Raw genomic sequence first — 21,776 nt, forward strand, 5'->3', positions numbered from 1 at the left:
TTTGAGAAGCAGACACTAAGACAGGGTTAGATGCGCAAGGCAGGGAGGGTCTTCAGACTGTGATGGAAGGTGTATACCCCCGAAAGAACAGGAAGGCAGGATGATGGGTTGGAAGTAGGCTACATAATTGAGTGTCCACCAAGATATGAGGGATCCCGGAGCAAAGATTACCTGTTAGGAGAGTCCCACATTGGGCACCGTCTGCCAAGCTATAATTCTTGCATACTGCTGGCCATTGGCAGGTAGTAGTCCAGAGTGAGCCTGGCTCAGCGTGGAGAGAGTGGCAGATCCTAGTGTGAGAGCTAGACGCTGTCACCAGTGACACTCCTCCCAGCAGATGCTCTAAAGAGGGCACTCGACTGGCACACTTCCTGGCACCAAATATCTGCCCAGAGCTCCTTTTCTTCTAACACCATGCTTGGATAGCTTTCTCTGTTTTCTTAGATTCTCTATTTGTCTATTTGGCATCCACTCATCACAGGGCCAATGATATTGACCATATTTTCTTACTTTCTGTATTCTTGATGCTCTGATACTTGGGGGCCTTACAAACTGTAGGGACTGCTCTTCCCAGGGCTCAGTTCAGTTCAGTTCAATCACTCAGTCACGTCCGACTCTTTGCGATCCCATAGACTGCAGCACGCCAGGCCTCCCTGTCCACCACCAACTCCTGGAGCTTGCTCAAACTCATGTCCATCGAGTGGGTGATGCCATCCAACCATCTCATCCTCTGTTGTCCCCTTCTCCTCCTGCCTTTGATCTTTCCCAGCATCAGGGTCTTTTCAAATGAGTCAGTTCTTCACATCAGGAAGCCAAAGTATTGGAGTTTCAGCTTCAGCACCAGTCCTTCCAGTGAGTATTCAGGACTGATTTCCTTTAGGATGGACTGGTTGGATCTCCTTGCAGTCCAAGGGACTCTCAAGAGTCTTCTCCAACACCACAGTACAAAGCATCAATTCTTCAGCGCTCAGCTTTCTTTATGGTCCAACTCTCACATCCATACCTGACTACTGGAAAAACCATAGCTTAGACTAGAGGGACCTTTGTTGGCCAAGTAATGTCTCTGCTTTTTAATATGCTGTCTAGGTTGGTCATAGCTTTTCTTCCAAGTAGCAAGTGTCTTTAATTTCATGGCTGCAGTGACCATCTGCAGTGGTTTTGGAGCCCGCCAAAATAAAATCAGCCACTGTTTCTACTGTTTACCCATCCATTTGCCATGAAGTAATGGGACATGGAACAACAGACTGGTTCCAAATAGGAAAAGGAGTACGTCAAGGCTGCATATTGTCACCCTGCTTATTTAACTTCTATGCAGAGTACATCATGAGAAATGCTGGACTGGAAGAAACACAAGCTGGAATTAAGATTGCCAGGAGAAATATCAATAACCTCAGATATACAGATGACACCACCCTGATGGCAGAAAGTGAAGAGGAACTCAAAAGCCTCTTGATGAAAGTGAAAGAGGAGAGTGAAAAAGCTGGCTTAAAGCTCAACATTCAGAAAACGAAGATCATGGCATCTGGTCCCATCACTTCATGGGAAATAGATGGGGAAACAGCGTCAGACTTTATTTTTTGGGCTCCAAAATCACTGCAGATGGTGACTGCAGCCATGAAATTAAAAGACACTTACTCCTTGGAAGAAAAGTTATGACCAACCTAGATAGTATATTCAAAAGCAGAGACATTACTTTGCTGACTAAGGTCCATCTAGTCAAGGCTATGGTTTTTCCTGTGGTCATGTATGGATGTGAGAGTTGGACTGTGAAGAAGGCTGAGCGCCAAAGAATCGATGCTTTTGAACTGTGGCATTGGAGAAGACTCTTGAGAGTCCCTTGGACTGCAAGGAGATCCAACCAGTCCACCCTAAAGGAGATCAGTCCCGGGATTTCTTTGGAAGGAATGATGCTAAAGCTGAAACTCCAGTACTTTGGCCACCTCATGCAATGAGTTGACTCATTGGAAAAGACTCTGATGCTGGGAGGGACTGGGGGCAGGAGGAGAAGGGGATGACCGAGGATGAGATGGCTGGATGGCATCACGGACTCGATGGACATGAGTCTGAGTGAACTCCGGGAGTTGGTGATGGATAGGGAGGCCTGGCATGCTGCGATTCATGGGGTCACAAAGAGGGGATACGACTGAGCGACTGAACTGAACCGAACTGAATGGGACCAGATGTCATGAGCTTAGGTTTCTGAACAATGAGTTTTGAGCCAACTTTTTCACTCTCGTCTTTCACTTTCATCAAGAGGCTTTTTAGTTCCTCTTCACTTTCTGCCAGAAGGGTGGTGTCATCTGCATATCTGAGGTTGTTGATATTTCTCCCAGCAGTCTTAATTCCAGCTTGTGCTTCATCCAACCCAGCGTTTCTCATGATGTACTCTGCATAGAAGTTAAATAAGCATGGTGACAATATACAACCTTGATGTACTCCTTCCCCTATTTGGAACCAGTCTGTTGTTCCATGTCCAGTTCTATCTGTTGCTTCCTGATCTGCATACATATTTCTCAGGAGGCAAGTCAGGTGGTTTGGTATTCCCATCTCTTTCAGAATTTTCCACATTTTGTTTTGATCCAGACAGTCAAAGGCTTTGGTATAGTCAGTAAAGCAGAGACAGGCGTTTTTCTGGAACTCTGTTGCTTTTTGGATGATCCAGTGGATGTTGGTGATTTAAGCTCTGGATCCTCTGCCTTTTTTAAAACCAGGTTGAACATCAGGAAGTTCACTGTTCACGTATTGCTGAAGCCTGGCTTGGAGAATTTTGAGCATTACTTTACTAGCGTGTGAGATAGTGCAATTGTGTGGTAGTTTGAACATTTTTTGGCATTGCCTTTCTTGGGGATTGGAATGAAAACTGACCTTTTCCAGTCCTGTGGCCACTGCTGAGTTTTCCAAATTTGCTGGCATACTGAGTTCAGCACTTTCACAGCATCATGTTTTAGGAGGTGACGTAGCTCCACTGGAATTTCATCACCTCCGCTAGCTTTGTTCGCAGTGATGCTTTCCAAGGCCCACTTGACTTCACATTCCAGGATGTCTGGCTCTAGGTGAGTGATCACACCATTGTGGTTATCTGGGTCATGAAGATCTTTTTTGTACACTTCTCTGTATTCTTGCCACCTCTTCTTAATATCTTCTGCTTCTGTTTCCCAAGGCTGACTAATCCCTAAAGATAATGATAACTCAATTACGAGTGTGCTTTTTATAGGAAAACCAACCAGTCTCAGGTTTATGTCACCAACCACCTCCTTATCTAAGTCTCACGCTCTAAGCTAATATTTCCCCTGATCTCAATCATCTGGGGGGCAGGTACTGTGTAACTTAAAGGCAAAGCAAAAGCCCCTCAGAATTTCCTAAACTAGCCAGTCCTGAATTGCTCAGCCTGTCCTGCCTTGCCTGAGCCTGCTCCCCACGTCTGACTGCGCGAGCCGCTGCTCCTCCTGTGAACCGTCAGTCACCTCACAGGTCCTGTGCAACGGCACTGACCTCTGCCTGTTGTCTCTCAGTCTAGAGCACGGTAACTAGAGAACAGCCTCTGCTCACTGCAGCTAAAGAAAACCCTCGCACTAAGGAAGACCCAGCACAGCCTAAAACACAATAAGTAAATAAGTAAAAGTTGTTTTTCTAAAAAAAAAAAAAACACTGATTTTCCTTCTGAGCTCTGGAACCATTCATATTTAGAAGGAAAAGCTCAGAAGCCATCTGTTGTGACAGGTTATTCTATATGAATGTGTTCTTAGTTATTTGCTCCTCCAGGGGATGTTCCCAACCCAGGGATCAAACCGAGGTCTCCCACATTGCTGGCAGATTCTTTACCAGCTAAGCCACAAGGGAAGCCTGTTCTTAGTTAATAAGACCACACATTATAACAGTCAGTCCACAATATTTATTGTCAGCAAAGGACTGAATTAGCTGTGCTAGAATACCAAAAATGGGGCTTCCCAGGTGGTCCTGTGGTGAACCATCCGCCTGCAACGCCAGAGACCCAGGAGGCTTGGGTCCAAGCTCTGGGTCGCGAAGATCTCCTGGAGGAGGAAATGGCAAACCACCCCCGTATGGGTGCCTGGAGAAGCCCATGGACAGGGGAGCCTGGCGGCCGACAGTTCATGGGGTTGCAGAGATTCGGACACGACTCAGCAACAGCACACCCACACAGAGACACAGAATACCAAGAAAGGAGAACTGCTCACTAGATGACACTAATAATCCTTTACAACATATGCCACTTGTTATGGGTTTCAAAGATTTGCACAAATATTTTTTACTACCCAGTGAGGCAGGTAGGGAAAGCATTATCCTCACTTTACAGCTGAGGAAACGGAAATGCATAAAGAGTAAGTGCGCTGCTCAAGGTCGCAGGAAAATCACAAGGGGCAGCGATAGAGCCGCATGCAGCACAGGCACCTCTGGCCAATGCTCTTTCATACCAGCCTCTCAATTCAAGCACTCACTTCTCTTGAGGGCTGAAATTCTTGTTGCCAGAAAGTTTTAAGAATATTTTCAAAGCCTATAGTCAAACACGTGAACATATAAGAAGCATTTGTTTGTATCATGGCACTGGATGAGTGCTATAGTCTAGAAAATGGACCTGGAGACCTAAAATCATCAGACAGGTGAGGGGGTTTCTAAAGCCCCTTGCAGTCTCATCCAGACCGAAAAGACAGCATGGAGCACGGGGGAGATGCTGGGTCCAAACCTCAGGAGCTCCCAGAATGAAACCTGAAACTCACCCCAAGGCAGGCATAGGCAGAGACCAAAGGCAGCGCAGATCCCTCCAGCTGGGTGGATGAGAGGCGTAATAAGCGAAGAACGTACACACAAGGCTCCTTTAGAGTGGCTGCAAGACAGCAGACCCTCAAGGTCGCCCACCAGAACCTGGAGCATTTATACAGAGGCCCTAATGGGGCTCGGACTTCCCTGGTGGCTCAGACAGTAAAGTGTCTGCCTGCAGTGTGGGAGACCTGGGTTCAATCCCTGGGTCGGGGAGGTCCCCTGGAGAACGAAACGGCAACCCACTCTAGTATTCTTACCTGGAAAATCCCAAGGACAGAGGGGCCTGGTGGGCTACAGTCCATGGGGTTGCAAAGAGTCAGATATGACTGAGCAACTTCACTCACTCACTCACTCAATGGGGCTCAGTCCCAGTGGTTTCAATACCAGGTTCCTCTCTCAAGCCTCTGTCTTTGTAAACAGCTCTAGCCGTGTGCTGGAGGGAAGGGCGGACTGAGATTGCCCAGGTCTAGAGTGCAGGTGAAGCAGGGCTCAAGCCCTCTCCTTGACTTCTCTGCAACAGGAAAGAATTAACATTCAAGGAAACAGCGGCACTTACAATTTGGCTTTCCTTCTCAAGTGATTTTCCTGTAAGTTTTTCACTTGCGTCTTACATTTTCCCTACAAAATTCATCGACTTGAGCCCAGATCTTGTATCCGAAACTCTTATGAAAACACATAGAATAAGTGAAAACAGATTCTTAAATTTTGGAATACTACTATAAGGCAACCTCCTTTGAAAGTGGAAGTATTAACAAGTTGATGTGGGGGTTCTAACATGTAGACCTGTGTTCCCTCCCATTGAATCTGGGCTCTGTGCCTGCTTTGTTCTCAGTTTCTAGACAAGCCTTAAGAAACAGGTCGATCCTAACTCCTGTCTCTTGGGATTATGCACTCTTGAAGCCCAATCACCGTGCTCCAGGGATGCCTGGAGAGATTCATATGAAGGAGAACTCAGGCCCCCAAGCCCCAGCCCTGGTTCAGTCCCCAGCTGACAGTCAGCACTGGATTCCATCCAAGTCAGGGAGACATATCAGAAGATACTCAGAAACGCGCTGTCCCAATGAGCCTTGCCCAAATGGCAGATCTAGGAGCAAAACAGAATATTATTATTGTGGGTTTTAGGATGATTTGTGACATGGAAAATCAGTGTTGGTTTGACCTAGAGAGGCCTTCTATAGAACATAACGCAGAGTACCCTAGTCTGAGTTGAGGGATTTTGTGTCTTCTCTTACATATGAGTCAAAGAAATGATCTCTTCTGTGAACATGAGTCTCTTCATGTGGGCCTTGAGTTTAGTGGGTTGTGTGGTCAGCCTGTGTTCTCGTGGTGTGGTCTTACTCAGGTCACAGGGAAATGTCACGGTTTCCACAGGATGGAAAGGTGTTCAATGAGATGAGCTGGGTTCCTTTCTGTCAACCAGTCTTGAAGATCCCTTGGAGGAGGGCACGGCAACCCACTCCAGTACTGCCTGGAGAATCCCACAGACAGAAGAGTCTGAGATGCTACCGTCCATAGGGTGGCAAAGGGTTGGACAGGACTGAAGTGACTTGGCACACACAGGACAGTGGGAACATTTCCTTTAAGGAAAGGAAGGGAGATTTGTGACAGATGGTGCTGGAATTCCAAGTTTCCATTGTGTTGCCTTCATTCTTGAGCCTCTTTGATTTCAAGGTGCCAAAGTATGTCTAAGGGAACTGGGATATGCTTCAACTCTCATCAAGGTCATGTTTTAAAGTCGCAGTTTGGCTTCATCCGCCTCACAAGCACTTAGGATTAGGTCCTTGACTAGGCCAAAGCTTAGAGATGGCCTGGACCCAATGACTTGAGTGCTGATGCCCTCCTAAGAAAGATTTCATCTTGGTAGGGAAAAACATGGGGCTTTCCAGGTGGTAAAGAACAGGCGGGTCAACGCAGATGACATGAGAGGAGGGTTCCGACCCTGGGTTGGGAAGATGCCCTGGAGGAGGGCATGGCAGCCCACTCCAGTGTCCTTGCCTGGAGAATCCCATGGGCACAGGAGCCTGGTGGGCTGCAGTTCACAGTGTCTCAAAGAATCAGACAGGACTGAAGGAACTTAGCAGGCACACAGGGGAAATATCTAAGAGGCGGTGAGATTCACTTGCTACAGACCAGTAGGACCCCGATCTTGCATAAGCATTTCGGGCATTTTGGACGGGAGTCTTGTCAGGTCTCAGAGCAGGTGCTGCAGGAAGGGCTAAAGCAGCCAGCGACACGCCGGTTCCATTCGCCATAAAACCGGCGCTTTCTCGGGGTGCGGGGGGTGGGGTGCCCTTCCGAAGTCCTTCGTGTTGCTTGTTTCTTGCAAGGGATTTCATGCATTCGGCAATACAGATAAAGCCCACGACACAACAGCTTTTACACACACACACACACACACACACACACACGGCCCCAAAGTACAAATTTTCTGAAGCCGAGTCGTGGTTTACACTTCATGTATTTTATATTTCACTTCAGCCTCAGGGCGCCTCAGAGGAGGAGTTCCCCGGCTTGCGCCCTGACAGCAGCAGGCTGGTTTTTCTCGAATCCCCTGCACCGCCCAGGCAGCAGGGCGCCCCTCGTCTGTGCGTCTCCGCTCTGCCCAAGAGGCGACCCCCAGCCACTGGCAGGTGGCGGGCGCGCCGCTGGAGGACTCCGCCCGCGCAGTCGGTGTCCGCCGAGCTCAGCTGGCTCGGGCCGGGCGGGCCGGGCACGGGGGCGCGGACCCTGAGCCCCCCGCCCGCCGCTGTCGCCCTGGCCACCCACTCACCAGTCCCCACAAGCCCACCCCGTGACAGGCGCGCCGCCGCCGCTCCCGCAGCTCGCGGAGGCCGGATCTCCTCGAATTTCAACACAAAGGGAATCCTCGGCCGCAGGAAGTGCATCACCAGGAAGGGGGGTCGGGGCGGGGAGAGGGGGGCGTGCCTCCGCCCCGACAGCCCGCCCCCCGGGGGCCTGGACGAGCCGTGACGACAGCCTCGGGGTCCCCCCGACGCCCCCGCAACCGGAGACCCCGGAGCCCCGGGGCCGCTCTCGCCCGGCGGCGCGGACCCGGCCGCCCCCGCCTCTCTGCTCGCGGGCGCCGGCACCTGGGCTGCCCCGGTGCCCTCCCCGGCTCGCCTCCCGCACACGCTTCCCTTGCGGACTTTTGCTGGATGCCGCGCTGCGGGGTGCCCCGCTCGCGGCGGCGCTGCGCCCCCAGCCGGGGCCAGGCTTCCCCGGGGCAGGACGCAGGGCGGGAGGGCGTCCCCGGGCCAGCGGGGCGGCGGGGCCCGGAGGCCCGCTTTCGTTTCCCGGACGCCGGCCGGGGGCGCGGCGCGGCCTGCTACCCGGGGCCGCGCGCCTGCGAGCGGGAAGGCGGGCGAGGCCCCGGCGCGGCTGGCCTTCCGTGCTCTCACTAGGCAGCCTCCCGCGTGTTTACTTACGTGGCGGTTTTCAAATCAATAGCAACAGCAAACTTTTCTAGGTTTTGTTCCCCTTTCCCCGCAGAGTGGGACCCCGTTCACCGTCCAAGTAAAAAGCTATTATATCATTTCGTTCTCCTCGCTTAGCATGGCCTGCGGGGACCAGTGGCCATCCGGGGGCGAGGGGCTGAAGGCTCCGATTCGGGGCCGGGGATGGGAAGGTGCGGAGCCCCCGGCGGCGCCGAGTCCCGGGTGAGAGACCCGCGGGCCTGGGGAGGGGGCCGCCCCCGCGGGCGCGGGCGCCGGGCTCGGCGGGGGCGCCGGGAGGGGCCGGCCCCGGGGCGCGGGCGGCCGGGTACCTGCCCGACCTGTCTCCTCCCCTTCGCCGACACCACACCCACGGGACTCCGGGCTCCCCGGGAGAGGGCCGGCGCCGAACAAAGGGGTCTTTGTTCCCCGGCTCCCGGGGCCGGGAGCGGCGCTCGCTCGCGTCTCCCCGCGCCCCGAGCCTCGCGCAGCCCCGAGCGCCGCCCTCGCGACCCCCGCGCCGGCGGTCAGGGCGCGGCGCCCGGCGCGGAGGGGGCGCGCGGCGGGGGCACCGGGGCTCCCGCGGCCGCGGGGGTGGAGCGTGGGCCAGGTGGCCTCGCCGGGCGGGCCGGGCGCTGCGGGCCGGGCCGGGCGGGCGCCCCGGGGCTGCCCCCGCCGGAGCCGCGCCCCCGCCCTCGCGTCCTCCCGCCGCTCGCGGCGGCCCCTCGCCGGCGCCGGCCCCTCCCGGCCGGCCCTGCGCTCCCCGCTCCGCTTCTTGGCACTTTCCTCCCGAGCCATCCTCCTGCACAAACTTTGATGGAGAATCTCACACCGCGCTGGAAAGATGCCGGTTATGAAAGGATTACTGGCGCCCCAGAACACCTTCCTGGACACCATCGCCACCCGCTTTGACGGAACACGTAAGTCTTGCACTTGGATGAGTTGCATATATATATATATATATATATATTTAAACGATCTTTTCTCATGTAAATTGCTTTCGTTCCCACTGTCCATTTTGCACCAGGGGAGTGTTTCCTTCGCTTCTTGCCGAGGTGTCTTTTGTGGGGAGGATTTTTTTTTTTTTTTTTTTCAGTGTAGTGTTAACACTTCGATGTATTTGGCCCCCTTGATTTTTGGGTTTGTAAAGGCTGGAAAATAATCTGAAGAAAGACCTACACCTGTGTTATCTGTGGGTCCCGTAATGCCTCTTTAAAAAATCGGTTTTTATTAGTTTTATGAGGTGAAGATGAAAATTGTCCATATCGGTGAATTGCCAATCTACCTAGAGTTTCAAGGCTCCGTGGACAGAGGAGCCTGGCGGGCTACAGCCCATGGGCTCGCAAAGAGTCGGATAGACTCAGCGCGACTAACACAACAAATTATAGGGAGAGTTTGGAGTGTTCTTCTTCAGTGGAGCTTCATTCTGAAAAGTCTTTTGGATAGGCATGATCCCATCTGAGTTTAAGAAATGCAACTAGAATCAAGATCGCCAAGTGTAAGCTTCCTGTAGAATTCTAAGCGTTGTGAGTTGGTCAGAATATCCAGTCCTGCTTCTCAGGTAGAATAAAATACCTTTCGATCTGGAATTACCCTAGCACTCCAGAAGAGACTGTTGTGGAAAGAGATGCTGGGCATGCTAAAGGCTGATCTATCATAAGAGAAAGTTTCAACATATACATATGTATTTTGAGGACGAAAATCACTGGACGTTTAGCCTGTTTAAGCTTCAGTTTAAAAGCAAAGATATGCCCTGTGGATTCTAGGAGACGTGATCACATCTGCGAATGGTTCTCTTTCAGTACCACGGTCAGGTCCCCGTTACTTCCGGGCTTCTCAAGCCCTCCTTCTCCAAGGGCTGTTGGTTTTCCTTGCAATGAGCAGTCTGTGCTTCGCCCGCAGCAAAAGCTATCACTTGGTTTCACTATGAATGCTCACACCGTCCTCCTAGCTTGTGTTGCTTCTGCGTGTTGGCTTTCCTTTTCTGCCTATGCACAAAACTCGTAGAAACTCATCAGCTCCAAAGGCTTGTAGTGATTTCGATATCACTTTTTAGGATGATGGCATATTTCTCGGAGTTGCTGGGGGAGCACACAACTCCAGAAGTCTGGATACAAGGTCTTACTATGGTGGGAAGTAAATCCTGGACTTAGGCGCTTCAGGGATAGTTAGGAAAGTTTATGAGAGGGAGGAATGAAATATTTACTGGATTTTTTTCAGTTTTTATTTTTGACATCCAGCCTACTGGGGTGGTTGTTGTGAACATTCTTTCCAGTGGTTTTATCTTTATCTTTAGCTTTTCCCTCCCCTGTTATGTTCTAGATGTACCAGTGAAGAGCAATGCTATTGTCTTAGTCAGATGATAAGAAGAGAAAATACCATCATTAGGCTTTCAAACCCTTGCCGATGCCATCATGCCCACCGCCCAACCTCTACACAACGTCACCACTTCTGTCTTCATGCATGATTGCAGTCACTACTATTTATTACATTAGGAACTGATTAGTTTCTAGTGGATGTTATTCTCGAAGTTGAAAATTTAAACCCCAAAGACTTTTGATATTGATTACAAATACATCTATTGAAAATGAACTAATTGGTAAACGGTGGTTGCTTATTTCATTGTCATTTAAAGTTGAATGGAATGCGGTGTGTTCTCAGCATAGCGCTGGGAATTTCAGCAGGGCTATATTTAGGTATCAGTCGCTAATGAGAGGAGGCTTCGGATCATCTGTAAGAACACCTTTGCCTCTTTCACTATAACATTTGATGAACAGAGGGCATGTAAGAGAAAGAATGCTGTGCTACTGAACAGCTCTGTTTCTCTTTTGACTACACATTCAGGTGAATGAAATAGAAGGTTAGAAGTTTTAAAGCCTTGTTTGGGAAGACCATCGTCACATCACATCACCAGCATTTAGAATAATCGCAGAACTGGAACTGTAGAAGGAGAGCATGCTTGTCCTGTGCTCCAAGGGCCTGTGGAATTCCTGGAGGGGACAACTTTGTATCAAATCAGTCTGAAAATCAGTGGAGCACAGCATATAATGATACCCCCCCCCCCCATCCCAACAAACCCCACTCGAGGAATGAGGAATCTGTCTTCTCATTTGCACTTTCTTAGAATTGCAAGAAGACCTGAATAATCTGAAACTTAAAAAAATACGTTCAGCAAAATTTAGCCACACATTTTGCTGTATCTAGCATCATGGCAAACCATTTTGCCAGCTAAATATTTAGTTTATTCTTTTCTATTTTTTATGTATTGACACAATTTTATTAAGTATAATTACTGTCCCTGAAACTCTTTTCCTATGATCATCCTTCTCTCTCTTGACTTTTTTAGAGCAGTTGTTTATTTCCTTGGGAAAGATAAAACTACTTGCAAGTTTTAAATTTGCAAAATTACCACTTGTCCAAATAAAAATTATACTGGAGAAAGAGTAATGCGACTGTACTCAAAACATGGTGTGTTTACTTGGTACATTTCTGCCTTATTTGTTGGGTATATTTTATAGTCATGTTAACTTCTTACTCTGTTTTATTTTGGGCAATATCATTGAAAAAATAAGAGACCAAACAATAACCCTAGCAGCCCCCTTAGTTAGCCACCATGCAGTATTATTATTATCTTTGTTGACTTAATACTGTAGTGGAAAATAATAAATCTTGAAACATCATCTAAAATTTCTCCCAGGAAAAATTAAATATATGACAATAAAACCCTATAACATAATCTATAATTTATCACTTGCTGTATTATCACAGAACAGCATCAAAGCAGCTGACAATGCTTTTTATCACCTAGTGATGCTTTCCCTGGGTTTCCCTGGTGGCTCAGTCAATAAAGAATCCACCTGCAATGCAAGGGACTGACTGCAATGCAGGAGACCTGAGTTTGATCCCTGGATCCAGAAGATCCTGGATCCAGAAGATCCCCTGGAGATAGAAATGGCAACCCACTCCAGTACTCTTGCCTGGAAAATTCCAAGGACAGTGGAGCCTTGTGGGCTACACTCCAGGGGTCACAAAGAGTCGGACAAGACTGAGCGACTAAACCACCACCAGAGACACTTTATTGTTTGGCATGACAGGATATTTCTTCTTTTTAATGTTTAAGAAGTGACCTCTCTGTCAGGAGTGAAAGACAGTAGTGGGCCGCTAACTGAAGGCTTTTCCTCAGATGCAGTGTACTTTTCAACAACTACTGGAAAATACAAGTCATTTCATATAGAACTTCCCTAGCATAGAGTTACTCTTGGAATATGTTCTCCTGGTAAATTGAACGTAAATGAGACTTAGAAAAACCTAGAACTTTGCAAGTATTGAATATGTGTGCCCCATTTAGCTTAAAGCTCAACATTCAGAAAACGAAGATCATGGCATCTGGTCCCATCACTTCATGGGAAATAGATGGGGAAACAGTGGAAACAGTGTCAGACTTTATTTTTTGGGGCTCCAAAATCACTGCAGATGGTGACTGCAGCCATGAAATTAAAAGACGGTTACTCCTTGGAAGAAAAGTTATGACGAACCTAGATAGCATGTTCAAAAGCAGAGACATTACTTTGCCAATGAAGGTCCGTCTAGTCAAGGCTATGGTTTTTCCAGTGGCCATGTATGGATGTGAGAGTTGGACTAGAAAGAAAGCTGAGTGCTGAAGAATTGATGCTTTTGAACTGTGGTGTTGGAGAAGACTCTTGAGAGTCCCTTGGACTGCAAGGAGATCCAACCAGTCCATTCTGAAGGAGATCAGTCCTGGGTGTTCTTTGGAAGGAATGATGCTAAAGCTGAAACTCCAGTACTTTGGCCACCTCATGTGAAGAGCTGACTCATTGGAAGACTCTGATGCTGGGAGGGATTGGGGGCAGGAGAAGGGGACGACCCAGGACGAGATGGCTGGATGGCATCACCAACTCGATGGACATGAGTCTGAGTGAACTCCACGAGTTGGTGATGGACAGGGAGGCCTGGCGTGCTGCAATTCATGGGGTTGCAAAGAGTCCAACAGGACTGAGCGACTGAGCTGAACTGAACTGAACCCCATTTAGGGGTAAAAGTAACTCCAATGAATTTCTTTGACTCAGCATATAGCCATACTTCTCACTTAAAACAGTTGAACACACACACACATACACACAATCTTAACATTATGACTGCATAATGTTTTATTTTTACACCATTAATGTACATAAAAAATTACTTTCAGAGTAGACAATTGTTTTAAATACATGAATATTAACCTGGACAAAGGAAGGTATAATAACAGAGCACATAATTGCATATTTTAAAAAGAGTTTTTCAGTGTGATGAATGTTTGCCACAGGGTACCGTCTGAGAAAAACACTTTTTTTTTTTTTTTTGAGTATATAAAACTTTCAAAGAAAAGTGTCCGTTTCCAAACAAAGTGGTGCATTATCCTACATTTTCCAGTCACATCAAAATTTGGCCAGAACATTTTTTTCCCTTTAGGGTTAGTGAAACAAGGTCGAAGCTCTAAAGGAAGTTTGTAGCCCATTGGACTCTGTCAAGGAGATTCCAGTCAAAGTATTCAGAAATAATGGTGGTTTAGACACTCATTCGTATTTGCATATATTTTATATATTCCTGCTCAAAGTGGTCCAACGACATTTGTTAAATGGGAATGCTTCCTGTTCAAAGGCAGTTCTTAATGGCTTTTCGTCTTTATAGTTTCTTCAAGGTATGTAGATTTCATAATACCAGGACAGAGAGAAGTAAGGTAGCGAGCGCTGCAGGAAGGGAGCACAGTGAAAAAGGGAGCACCCGGGACTTCCTGAGTCTTTTCTGGGCTATAGTGTGGGAAATATCCAAAGGCATGTAGCCGACGAAAAGAAGGAGCTCCGTCGTGTGTGGGTCTGTGTAACAAGCTGTTCCGTGGAAACGTTGGCAGAAACACGCAGCGCTGCATAGATGTGTCTCGCGAGCGGCAGTCTGTACAGACTCGCCTGTGTTTTCACACGCCACGGGAAGCCGCTGGCACTCCCGTTCTTTTGGAGGGATGGTTCCCGCGCTGGTTTTCTGCGTCTGTGCAGTGAACCACCCCCCGCCTCGGTGACGTGCTTTCTCACCGTCCTCTAGGTCAGACATCAGGCAGGGACTAGCTGGGGCCCTGTGCCCAGGCCTTCGAAAGGCCACAAGGTGGCAACCAAGTCATCAGCTGAGGCTTGAGGCCCTCCTTCAAGCTCACAGGGTGGCTGGAGGAATTTAGTTCCTTGGGGTTTTAGGACTGAGGCCTCTGCTTTCGTGTAGGTCTTCAGCTGGGACTTTTTTCAGCAGCTGGTTTCCTTTGGGCTCCTGATGCAAAACCCCTCCCCAGGCCCTCTCACCGCAGAGGGGCTAACTTCTTCACAATGGAACATAAGTCAGCCATAAAAAGAACTAAGTAATGCCATTAGCACAACGTGAGTGGACCTGGAGACTGTCATACCGAGTGAAGTCAGGCAGAGAAGGACAATATATTTGTCTAAAATGTGGGATCTAAACGAGAATATAAATGAATTTGTTTACAAAACAGCAATAGACTCATTGATATAGAAAATAAAATTATGATAACCAAGGGGGAAGGGTGAAAAATGAGAGTGAAAGTCACTCAGTCCTGTCTGACTCTTCGTGACCCTGTGGACTCTAGCCTGCCAGGATCCCCCGTCCATGGAATTCTCCAGGCAGAATACTGGAGTGGTTTGCCGTTCTCTTCTCCAGGGGAATCATCTTCCCAGCCGGGGGATCTTCCCAGCCCAGGGACTGAACCCAGGCCTCCCACATTGCAGGCAGATTCTTGACCGTCTGAGCCACCAGGGAATATTCCCAAGAATACTGGAGTAGGTAGCCTATCCCTTCTCCCAGAGATCTTCCTGACCCAGGAATCGAACCAGGGTCTCCTGCATTGCAGGTGGATTCTTCACCGGCTGAGCTACCACGGAAGCCCAGCGGGGAAGGGGGAGAGGGATAAACTGGAGATTGGGGCTGATGTGTACACACTACTATATAAAAAATAGATAATGAATGCTGCGATTCATGGGGTCGCAAAGAGTCAGACACGACTGAGCAACTAAACTGAACTGAACTGAAGGGTTTACTGTTCAGCACAGGGAACTCGCTACTCTGTAATGGCCAACAGGGAAAAGAATCTAAAAAAGAGTGGATATATGCATCTATGTAACTGAGTCACTTTGCTGCAGAAGCTAACACGTTGTAAGTCAACTATACTAAAACAAAAATTAAAAAAAAAATAAAAAGCAAGGATAACTTTCTCTTAGGAGCTCACCTCCATCAGGTCCACCCAGAATAATCTCCCTTTCGATGTACTCAAAGTTGACTGATGAGGGATCTTAATTACATCTGTAAAATGCCTTCTAAAATCACATGACCTGTCCATATGCAAGAGAAAGGGATTGGATGAGGTGTCACACGAGGGGTTGGAAATCTTCTGAGCTGCTGCTGTCCCATCGCTGTCCCATCACACAAAGCCTAACATTTTCACATCTGTCTTTCTGTAAGGCAGGTTTACTGAGCACAGTCTCTGTAATTCTGTATGCACATAAACTCGCATCTGAATCCTTGGTGAATGTATGGCCCAACTCACTGGGCTGAGGGTGTTTCTCTATATTTGGTGATGATGTGTGAGTCAGCCCAGCCTAGGACGCGTTTAGTCAGTGGTGTTATCAGACTCTTCATTCTCCGATCTAGGAAAAAGGTGGGAGACATAAAGACATTTTCAGAATATTAATCCCAGTCTTTGGACAGTGTGCACTCTTTCCAGATAAGGAAGAGCCCATGAGGTCTGTTGGTCTGTGTACTGGAGGGTGAGCCAGTCCACAGCTGTGGCATCCGTCTAGGATCCAAGACGAGTCCTTGTACCCTAAGCGGACCAAGCTGTTTCCACTGTACTTACCTTCAGAACCACTTCTGTAACTGGGCCTGTATGTGGACTGTTTTGAAAGAGTATGTTTTCCATCTCTTTTTTATGCCTCTAACCATGTTTCAAATTTTAAGAAACTCCACATTATGCACTGTTGTGTTGAAGTTAACTATGCTAAATTAAATACTTTTCTTTATATAAGCTTTATCCCAAGTTTACTAAAACATAGAAAAGAAGAAAAAAAGGGAGAGGGAAGAACAAATTGAGACGAGGGATGAGGAAGGAGGGAATTATTTATTTTCACTCTTTTGACTTGAGAGATGAATTCTTTATCCTGCAAAAGACTTATCATATAGGTTCTCAAAACTTTCCTGCAATGAACAAAGTGTTTGATTTATAAGAATTTGGATTTAAACTGACTTCCCTGGTGGCTCAATGGTAAAGAATCAGCCTGCAAATACAGGAGATGTAGGTTCGATCCCTGGCTTAGCAAGATCCCCTGGAAGAGGGCATAGCAACCCACTTTAGTGTTCTTGCTTGGAAAATCCCATGGACAGTGAAGCCTGGTGGGCTACATCCATAGGGTTGCAAATGAGTCAGACATGACTTAGCTAACCAGAGTGCATTTCTTTGAATGAGTGTGATATAATAATAAACATTTTTCTACATGACCTTTAGAAGTACCAGATAATTTTGTTTCGACATCATCGTACAGAAGAGCATGGATAGGTAAACAGGTTAAGAATAGAAGTTATACCCCCGCGTATTTTCCTAGGCTCTGGTATTTGACATTGCCTGTAGACCAGACACGATGCTTGTCTGGGAGGGTGCGTTCTCTCTTAGGACGTCTTTATTCAGTGAGTCAAACATTTCCTCGAGGGTGTTTAATCCATGCTGACTCTATACAAAGCCATTATGTTAGCATCTTTGGGGTAAAGCAGGCTTTCCATTCTCTAAAAGAGGACAGGAAATGTAGGCACAGATTACCATTGTCGGGTTGGAAAGGGACACGAGTGTTCAGCAAGTTTAGGCAAAGGGCTGTGCACGTTTGGCTGAGGGAGGAATAGCTTCTCCAGGGGGCATCACACAGTAAATGACTTCTGGGTGGGAATGCTCAGCTCATATATGAAAAGGGCAAAAAATAATCTTCCAGTTACTTTGCCAACTTGTGTAGCACTTGTCACTGAGCCTAGGAAACTGAAGGTACTCCTTTTTTTTTCTTTTTTAAATTGAAGTATAGGTGATATACAATATTATATGTTACAGGTGCACAATATAGTGATTCACAAATCGCAAAGGTCATATTTCACTTATAGTTATTATAAAACATTGGCTGTCTTTTCCATGTTGTACAACATATCCTTGTAGGTTATTTTTTACCTGAAGATTTGTACCGTCTTAATCCCCTTGCCTATACTGCCCTTCCTCCCTTCCCTCCAAAAGTGTTTGTTCTTTCCAGCTAGAGATTACTCGCAGCTTCCATGAGAGTTTTGCAATATTTTTCAGCTTCTACCTATTAAGAGTTACAATACTTGGTGTCTGAATTTTCTCCTGGGCTCTCTGAACAAAGCTGAGAGACTCAAGCTCATGGGCTTCAGTGGGAGAGAGCTATATTGGCTTGGTCTTGTCTTTGAAAAAGCAAGATATTATTTTATTGTGTGTGTGTGTGTGTGTGTGTGTGTGTGTGTTTATCTGGCTCTTATGTCTAGATACTGTAATTAATTCTTATAGGCTGTCCAAGTGTGTAAACCAAATCGCTAAGATCCTTCTTCTTACTGTGTCTTAATAAAGCCTTTACACTTGAGCAAGGGTCCCTTATTACACAGTGAAATTGTGTGTGATTCAATTGTTCATGAATGTCTGCTTTGCCCATGAAGCCAGCTTTCCTTAGGAAAGGGAAAGATTGATTTCTGACTGCATAGCTGAGTGCCTTTCTCCCCCAGGGCTGCTCACCACTGTGTTGCTCCGTAGGACTACGCCTGTGAAGAAGAAAAGTAATTGAGGGTGTGCTGGAAAAGTAATTGAGGGTGTGCTAGTCCCCGTGAAGCGACTGGAGAAACGCCAACACTCAAAGGTACAGAATTGCCACTTCTTCAGAGACAGTAGGCTCACCCAGGCAGTGCCTATTTGCTGATCCTGTCTAAACACTGTTTTTAAATCCTTTTTGGTTTAGCAGCGCCTGCAAACAAAAACGATGAGGTTTCAACTTCATCGTTGGCATAGGTCATACTTAACAACTGCAGCAACTGAAGAGTTTTCTCAGTAATTTAAACAGTCAAATGTGGTTCTTGGCTTATAAATTCCCTGGAAAATTAATTTTGCTTTCCTTTTTAGCTGTTAATACAACTAACATCTCCCTTAAGCCCTTCAAAATTCACATGACCCCAAGTGAACTAATACTCTTTTCTAGCCCATGAACCCTATTTGTTCTCTGGCACTGTAATTGGCGTCCCCACCCACCCGTTTCTTCAGGCGGGAGCTCTGAGCCGGCCTGAGCGGCCCGTCCATCTCATGGGTCATCAGGCTTTGATGTTTCGCTGTGGAAGTGCCCTGATTGGGCGCCTCATCTCCCTCTCCTGCTCCCGCTCCAGTTTGGACCCGTTTCTCATGGGCACGATGGCAGCCTTACTCTCCTAGACTCTCATAGGCAGAAGCTTCTATCTGACCCACTTGTGCCCCCTTTCAGCCTGCATGTCCCCAGAGTGATTTTCTGTAAAAGCAGTGTCATCGTTTAACCCTGCAGTGGACAGTTCCCTGCCACTTCTTCCTCAGTGTCATCTCACCCCAAGGTCACTCTGCAGAATCCTGTCCAGCCACTGCCTCCTAAGGCTGCAGACACTGTCACCTGGAACCCTCTGGGCCTCTGCCTGGCCCCCGCCCTGAGAGTCCAGAGAGTCAGGCGACCTTCTCCCGAGCGGCCACAGTACCTTGCTCAGGCCGTGCCTTACTCAGCTCTTCTGCGTGCTCTGATGACCTGCCTTCAGGTGTCAACACTCAGCCTTCAGCTTCTTCCAGCTCTGACTGTATCATTCATTTGTTGCTTCCTCGCTTGGGCTTATGCTGGGAAGAAAGTCTGTGCTCAATAAATGTTTCTTTGGCTAAAAATATTCACACTTCTTAAAGACCAGGTTTGTATATTGACTGCCTTTATTGCCTTTCAGTGATAACTGGTGCTCTATTTATACAGTACTATGTGCTTAAATGTAGTTTTGAAACATAATTCCAGACTGACTTCTAGCCCTTCATTTCCACATGGGGAAGTACTAATTTCTTTTATGGGACTCTGATGATAGCAGTGACTACCGTTTGGGGCCTGTCTGCATCCATGCTGTGTGGCTGGCTGCTGCGTTATCTGTTCCTACACAGCCCGGCTCAGCAAGGAGGCAGGCACTTCAGCGCCCTTTCTGTAGCAGATGACAGGACTCAAGCTCGGAATTTTCCCAGCGTTATCACAGTAGCTTGTGATTTTTCTACTATAGCCTGTGATTTTTCTACTATATCACACTGCCTCTAAAATGTGGTTTTTTAATAGTAAGTATAAACAGGCTGGGGCAATCTGTGACAGCATTTCTAGTTTCCAACTCTCGCAAAAAGGGATTTCTGCTTTAAAGGTTTTAGCCTTTTCTGGTTCATATACTGTTTTGCCTTTTGATATATTATGCTGTAAGTACTTGTCATTTAAGGACTGTTTTTTGATTGGTACTTAAGACTCGTATCTGGAACTAAGTGCACTCACTTGCAAAGCAGTTTTGCTCATCTAAGAATATCTACTGTCCATTTTTTTTAAAAGAAAAAGTAAACCCATCTTCCTTGAGATTTTGGTCCTTAGAATTTACTGACTTTAGAACTTTCTGTGATGTTTTTGTTGTCAGTCTATTCTTTCTATAGAAGATATTCTAATTTTTATGGCTGTTATAGTGGCATCTTTTTGTGTTTTTACACTGTCTTACACAGAAAATTCTTCTACTTATTTTAAGTCAACTTTTATGGGAGAAATATATTATCCAGTGTTATGCACTTTTCAGTTCAGTTCAGTTCAGTTCAGTTGCTCAGTCGTGTCTGAATCTATGACCCCATGGACCACAGAACACCAGGCCTCCCTGTCCATCTCCAGCTCCCAATTCACCCAAACTCATGTCCATTGAGTCGGTGGTGCCATCCAACCATCTCATCCTCTGTCGGCCCCTTCTCCTCCCGCCTTCAGTCTTTCCCAGCATCAGAGTCTTTTCCAGTGAGTCAACTCTTCACATGAGGTGGCCACAGTATTGGAATTTCAGCTTCAGCATCAGTCCTTCCAATGAACACCCAGGACTGATCTCCTTTAGAACGGACTGGTTGGATCTCCTTGCAGTTCAAAGGACTCTCAAGAGTCTTCAACAACACCACAGTTCAAAAACATCAATTCTTCAGCCCTCAGCTTTCTTCACAGTCCAACTCTCACATCCATACATGACCACTGGAAAAACCATAGCCTTGACTAGACAGACCTTTGTTGGCAAAGTAATGTCTCTGCTTTTTAATATGCTATCTAGGTTGGTCCTAACTTTCCTTCCAAGGAGTAAGCGTCTTTTAATTTCATGGCTGCAGTCACCATCTGCAGTGATTTTGGAGCCCCAAAAAATAAAGTCTGACACTGTTTCCACTGTTTCCCCATCTATTTCCCATGAAGTGATGGGACCAGATGCCATGATCTTTGTTTTCTGAATGTTGAGCTGTAAGCCAACTTTTTTACTCTCTTCTTTCACTTTCATCAAGAGGCTTTTTAGCTCCTCTTCACTTTCTGCCATAAGGGTGGTGTCATCTGCATATCTGAGGTTATTGATATTTCTCCTGGCAATCTTGATTCCAGCTTGTGCTTCTTCCAGCCCAGCATTTCTCATGATGTTCTCTGCATAGAAATTAAATAAGCAGGGTGACAATATACAGCCTTGACGTACTCCTTTTCTTATTTGGAAACAGCCTGTTGTTCCATGTCCAGTTCTAACTGTTGCTTCCTGACCTGCATACAGATTTCTCAAGAGGCAGGTCAGCAGCAATCATTTACCTTTTCTTTATAATGAACTTACAGGAAGAGGGCTTACCTGTAGCTCAGATGGTAAAGAATCTGCCTGGCATGCAGGAGACCCAGCTTTGATCCCTGGGTTGGGAAGAGCCCCTGGAGAAAGGAATGGCTGCCCACTCCAGTACTCTTGCATGGAGAATCTTGTGGACAGAGGACCTGGCTGGCTACAGTCCATGGAACCGCAAAGAGTTGGACAGGACTGTGTGACTCGCTCTCCTTTACAGGAAGAAGTAAGGGCACCTGCTCGCTAACTCGCAGATCTAATCTAAAGCACTCTTTTTTGTTTGTTTTTTGTTCTAATAAGTCTTTTGGACAGATTTCCTTTTTGTTCTGCTCAGTGCAACAGAGTTTCTTACTGTTTTTACTGTCTTAGTTATTAAACTAGAGGGAACTGAGGCCAGAACACTTATCCAACTTTCAGTGTTTTATCTGATTGTCTAGAAGAAATGATCTTTGTAAGAAGGTCAGATGTTATTGAAATGTCAGATTCTCACTTTGACAGGAAGTAGCTTGTCCTTAAGTGTAGTGTTCTGGCCATTGCTTCAGTGGAAAGAATGAAGTAGAAGATTAAGTGGAGCCTGTTTTAGCCTCAACCCAGAAAGCTGTTTCTACTGTGATTCCATGA

At 47.1% G+C, this 21,776-nt stretch overlaps 1 protein-coding gene across 1 annotated transcript in view; it reads left to right on the top strand.

Moving 5' to 3' along the window:
• The first annotated feature begins 9,039 nt into the window (after window positions 1-9,039).
• KCNH8 (potassium voltage-gated channel subfamily H member 8) overlaps window positions 9,040-21,776 on the top strand; it is a 476,768-nt gene continuing 464,031 nt past the window's right edge. The window contains exon 1 of the mRNA XM_052642660.1: window positions 9,040-9,130. Coding sequence (XP_052498620.1) covers window positions 9,055-9,130 — 76 coding nt within the window. The 5' untranslated portion in view covers window positions 9,040-9,054. The remainder of the gene's footprint in view (window positions 9,131-21,776) is intronic.

Source organism: Budorcas taxicolor, chromosome 1 (genome assembly GCF_023091745.1).
Source record: "Budorcas taxicolor isolate Tak-1 chromosome 1, Takin1.1, whole genome shotgun sequence".
Classification (NCBI taxonomy): domain Eukaryota; kingdom Metazoa; phylum Chordata; class Mammalia; order Artiodactyla; family Bovidae; genus Budorcas; species Budorcas taxicolor.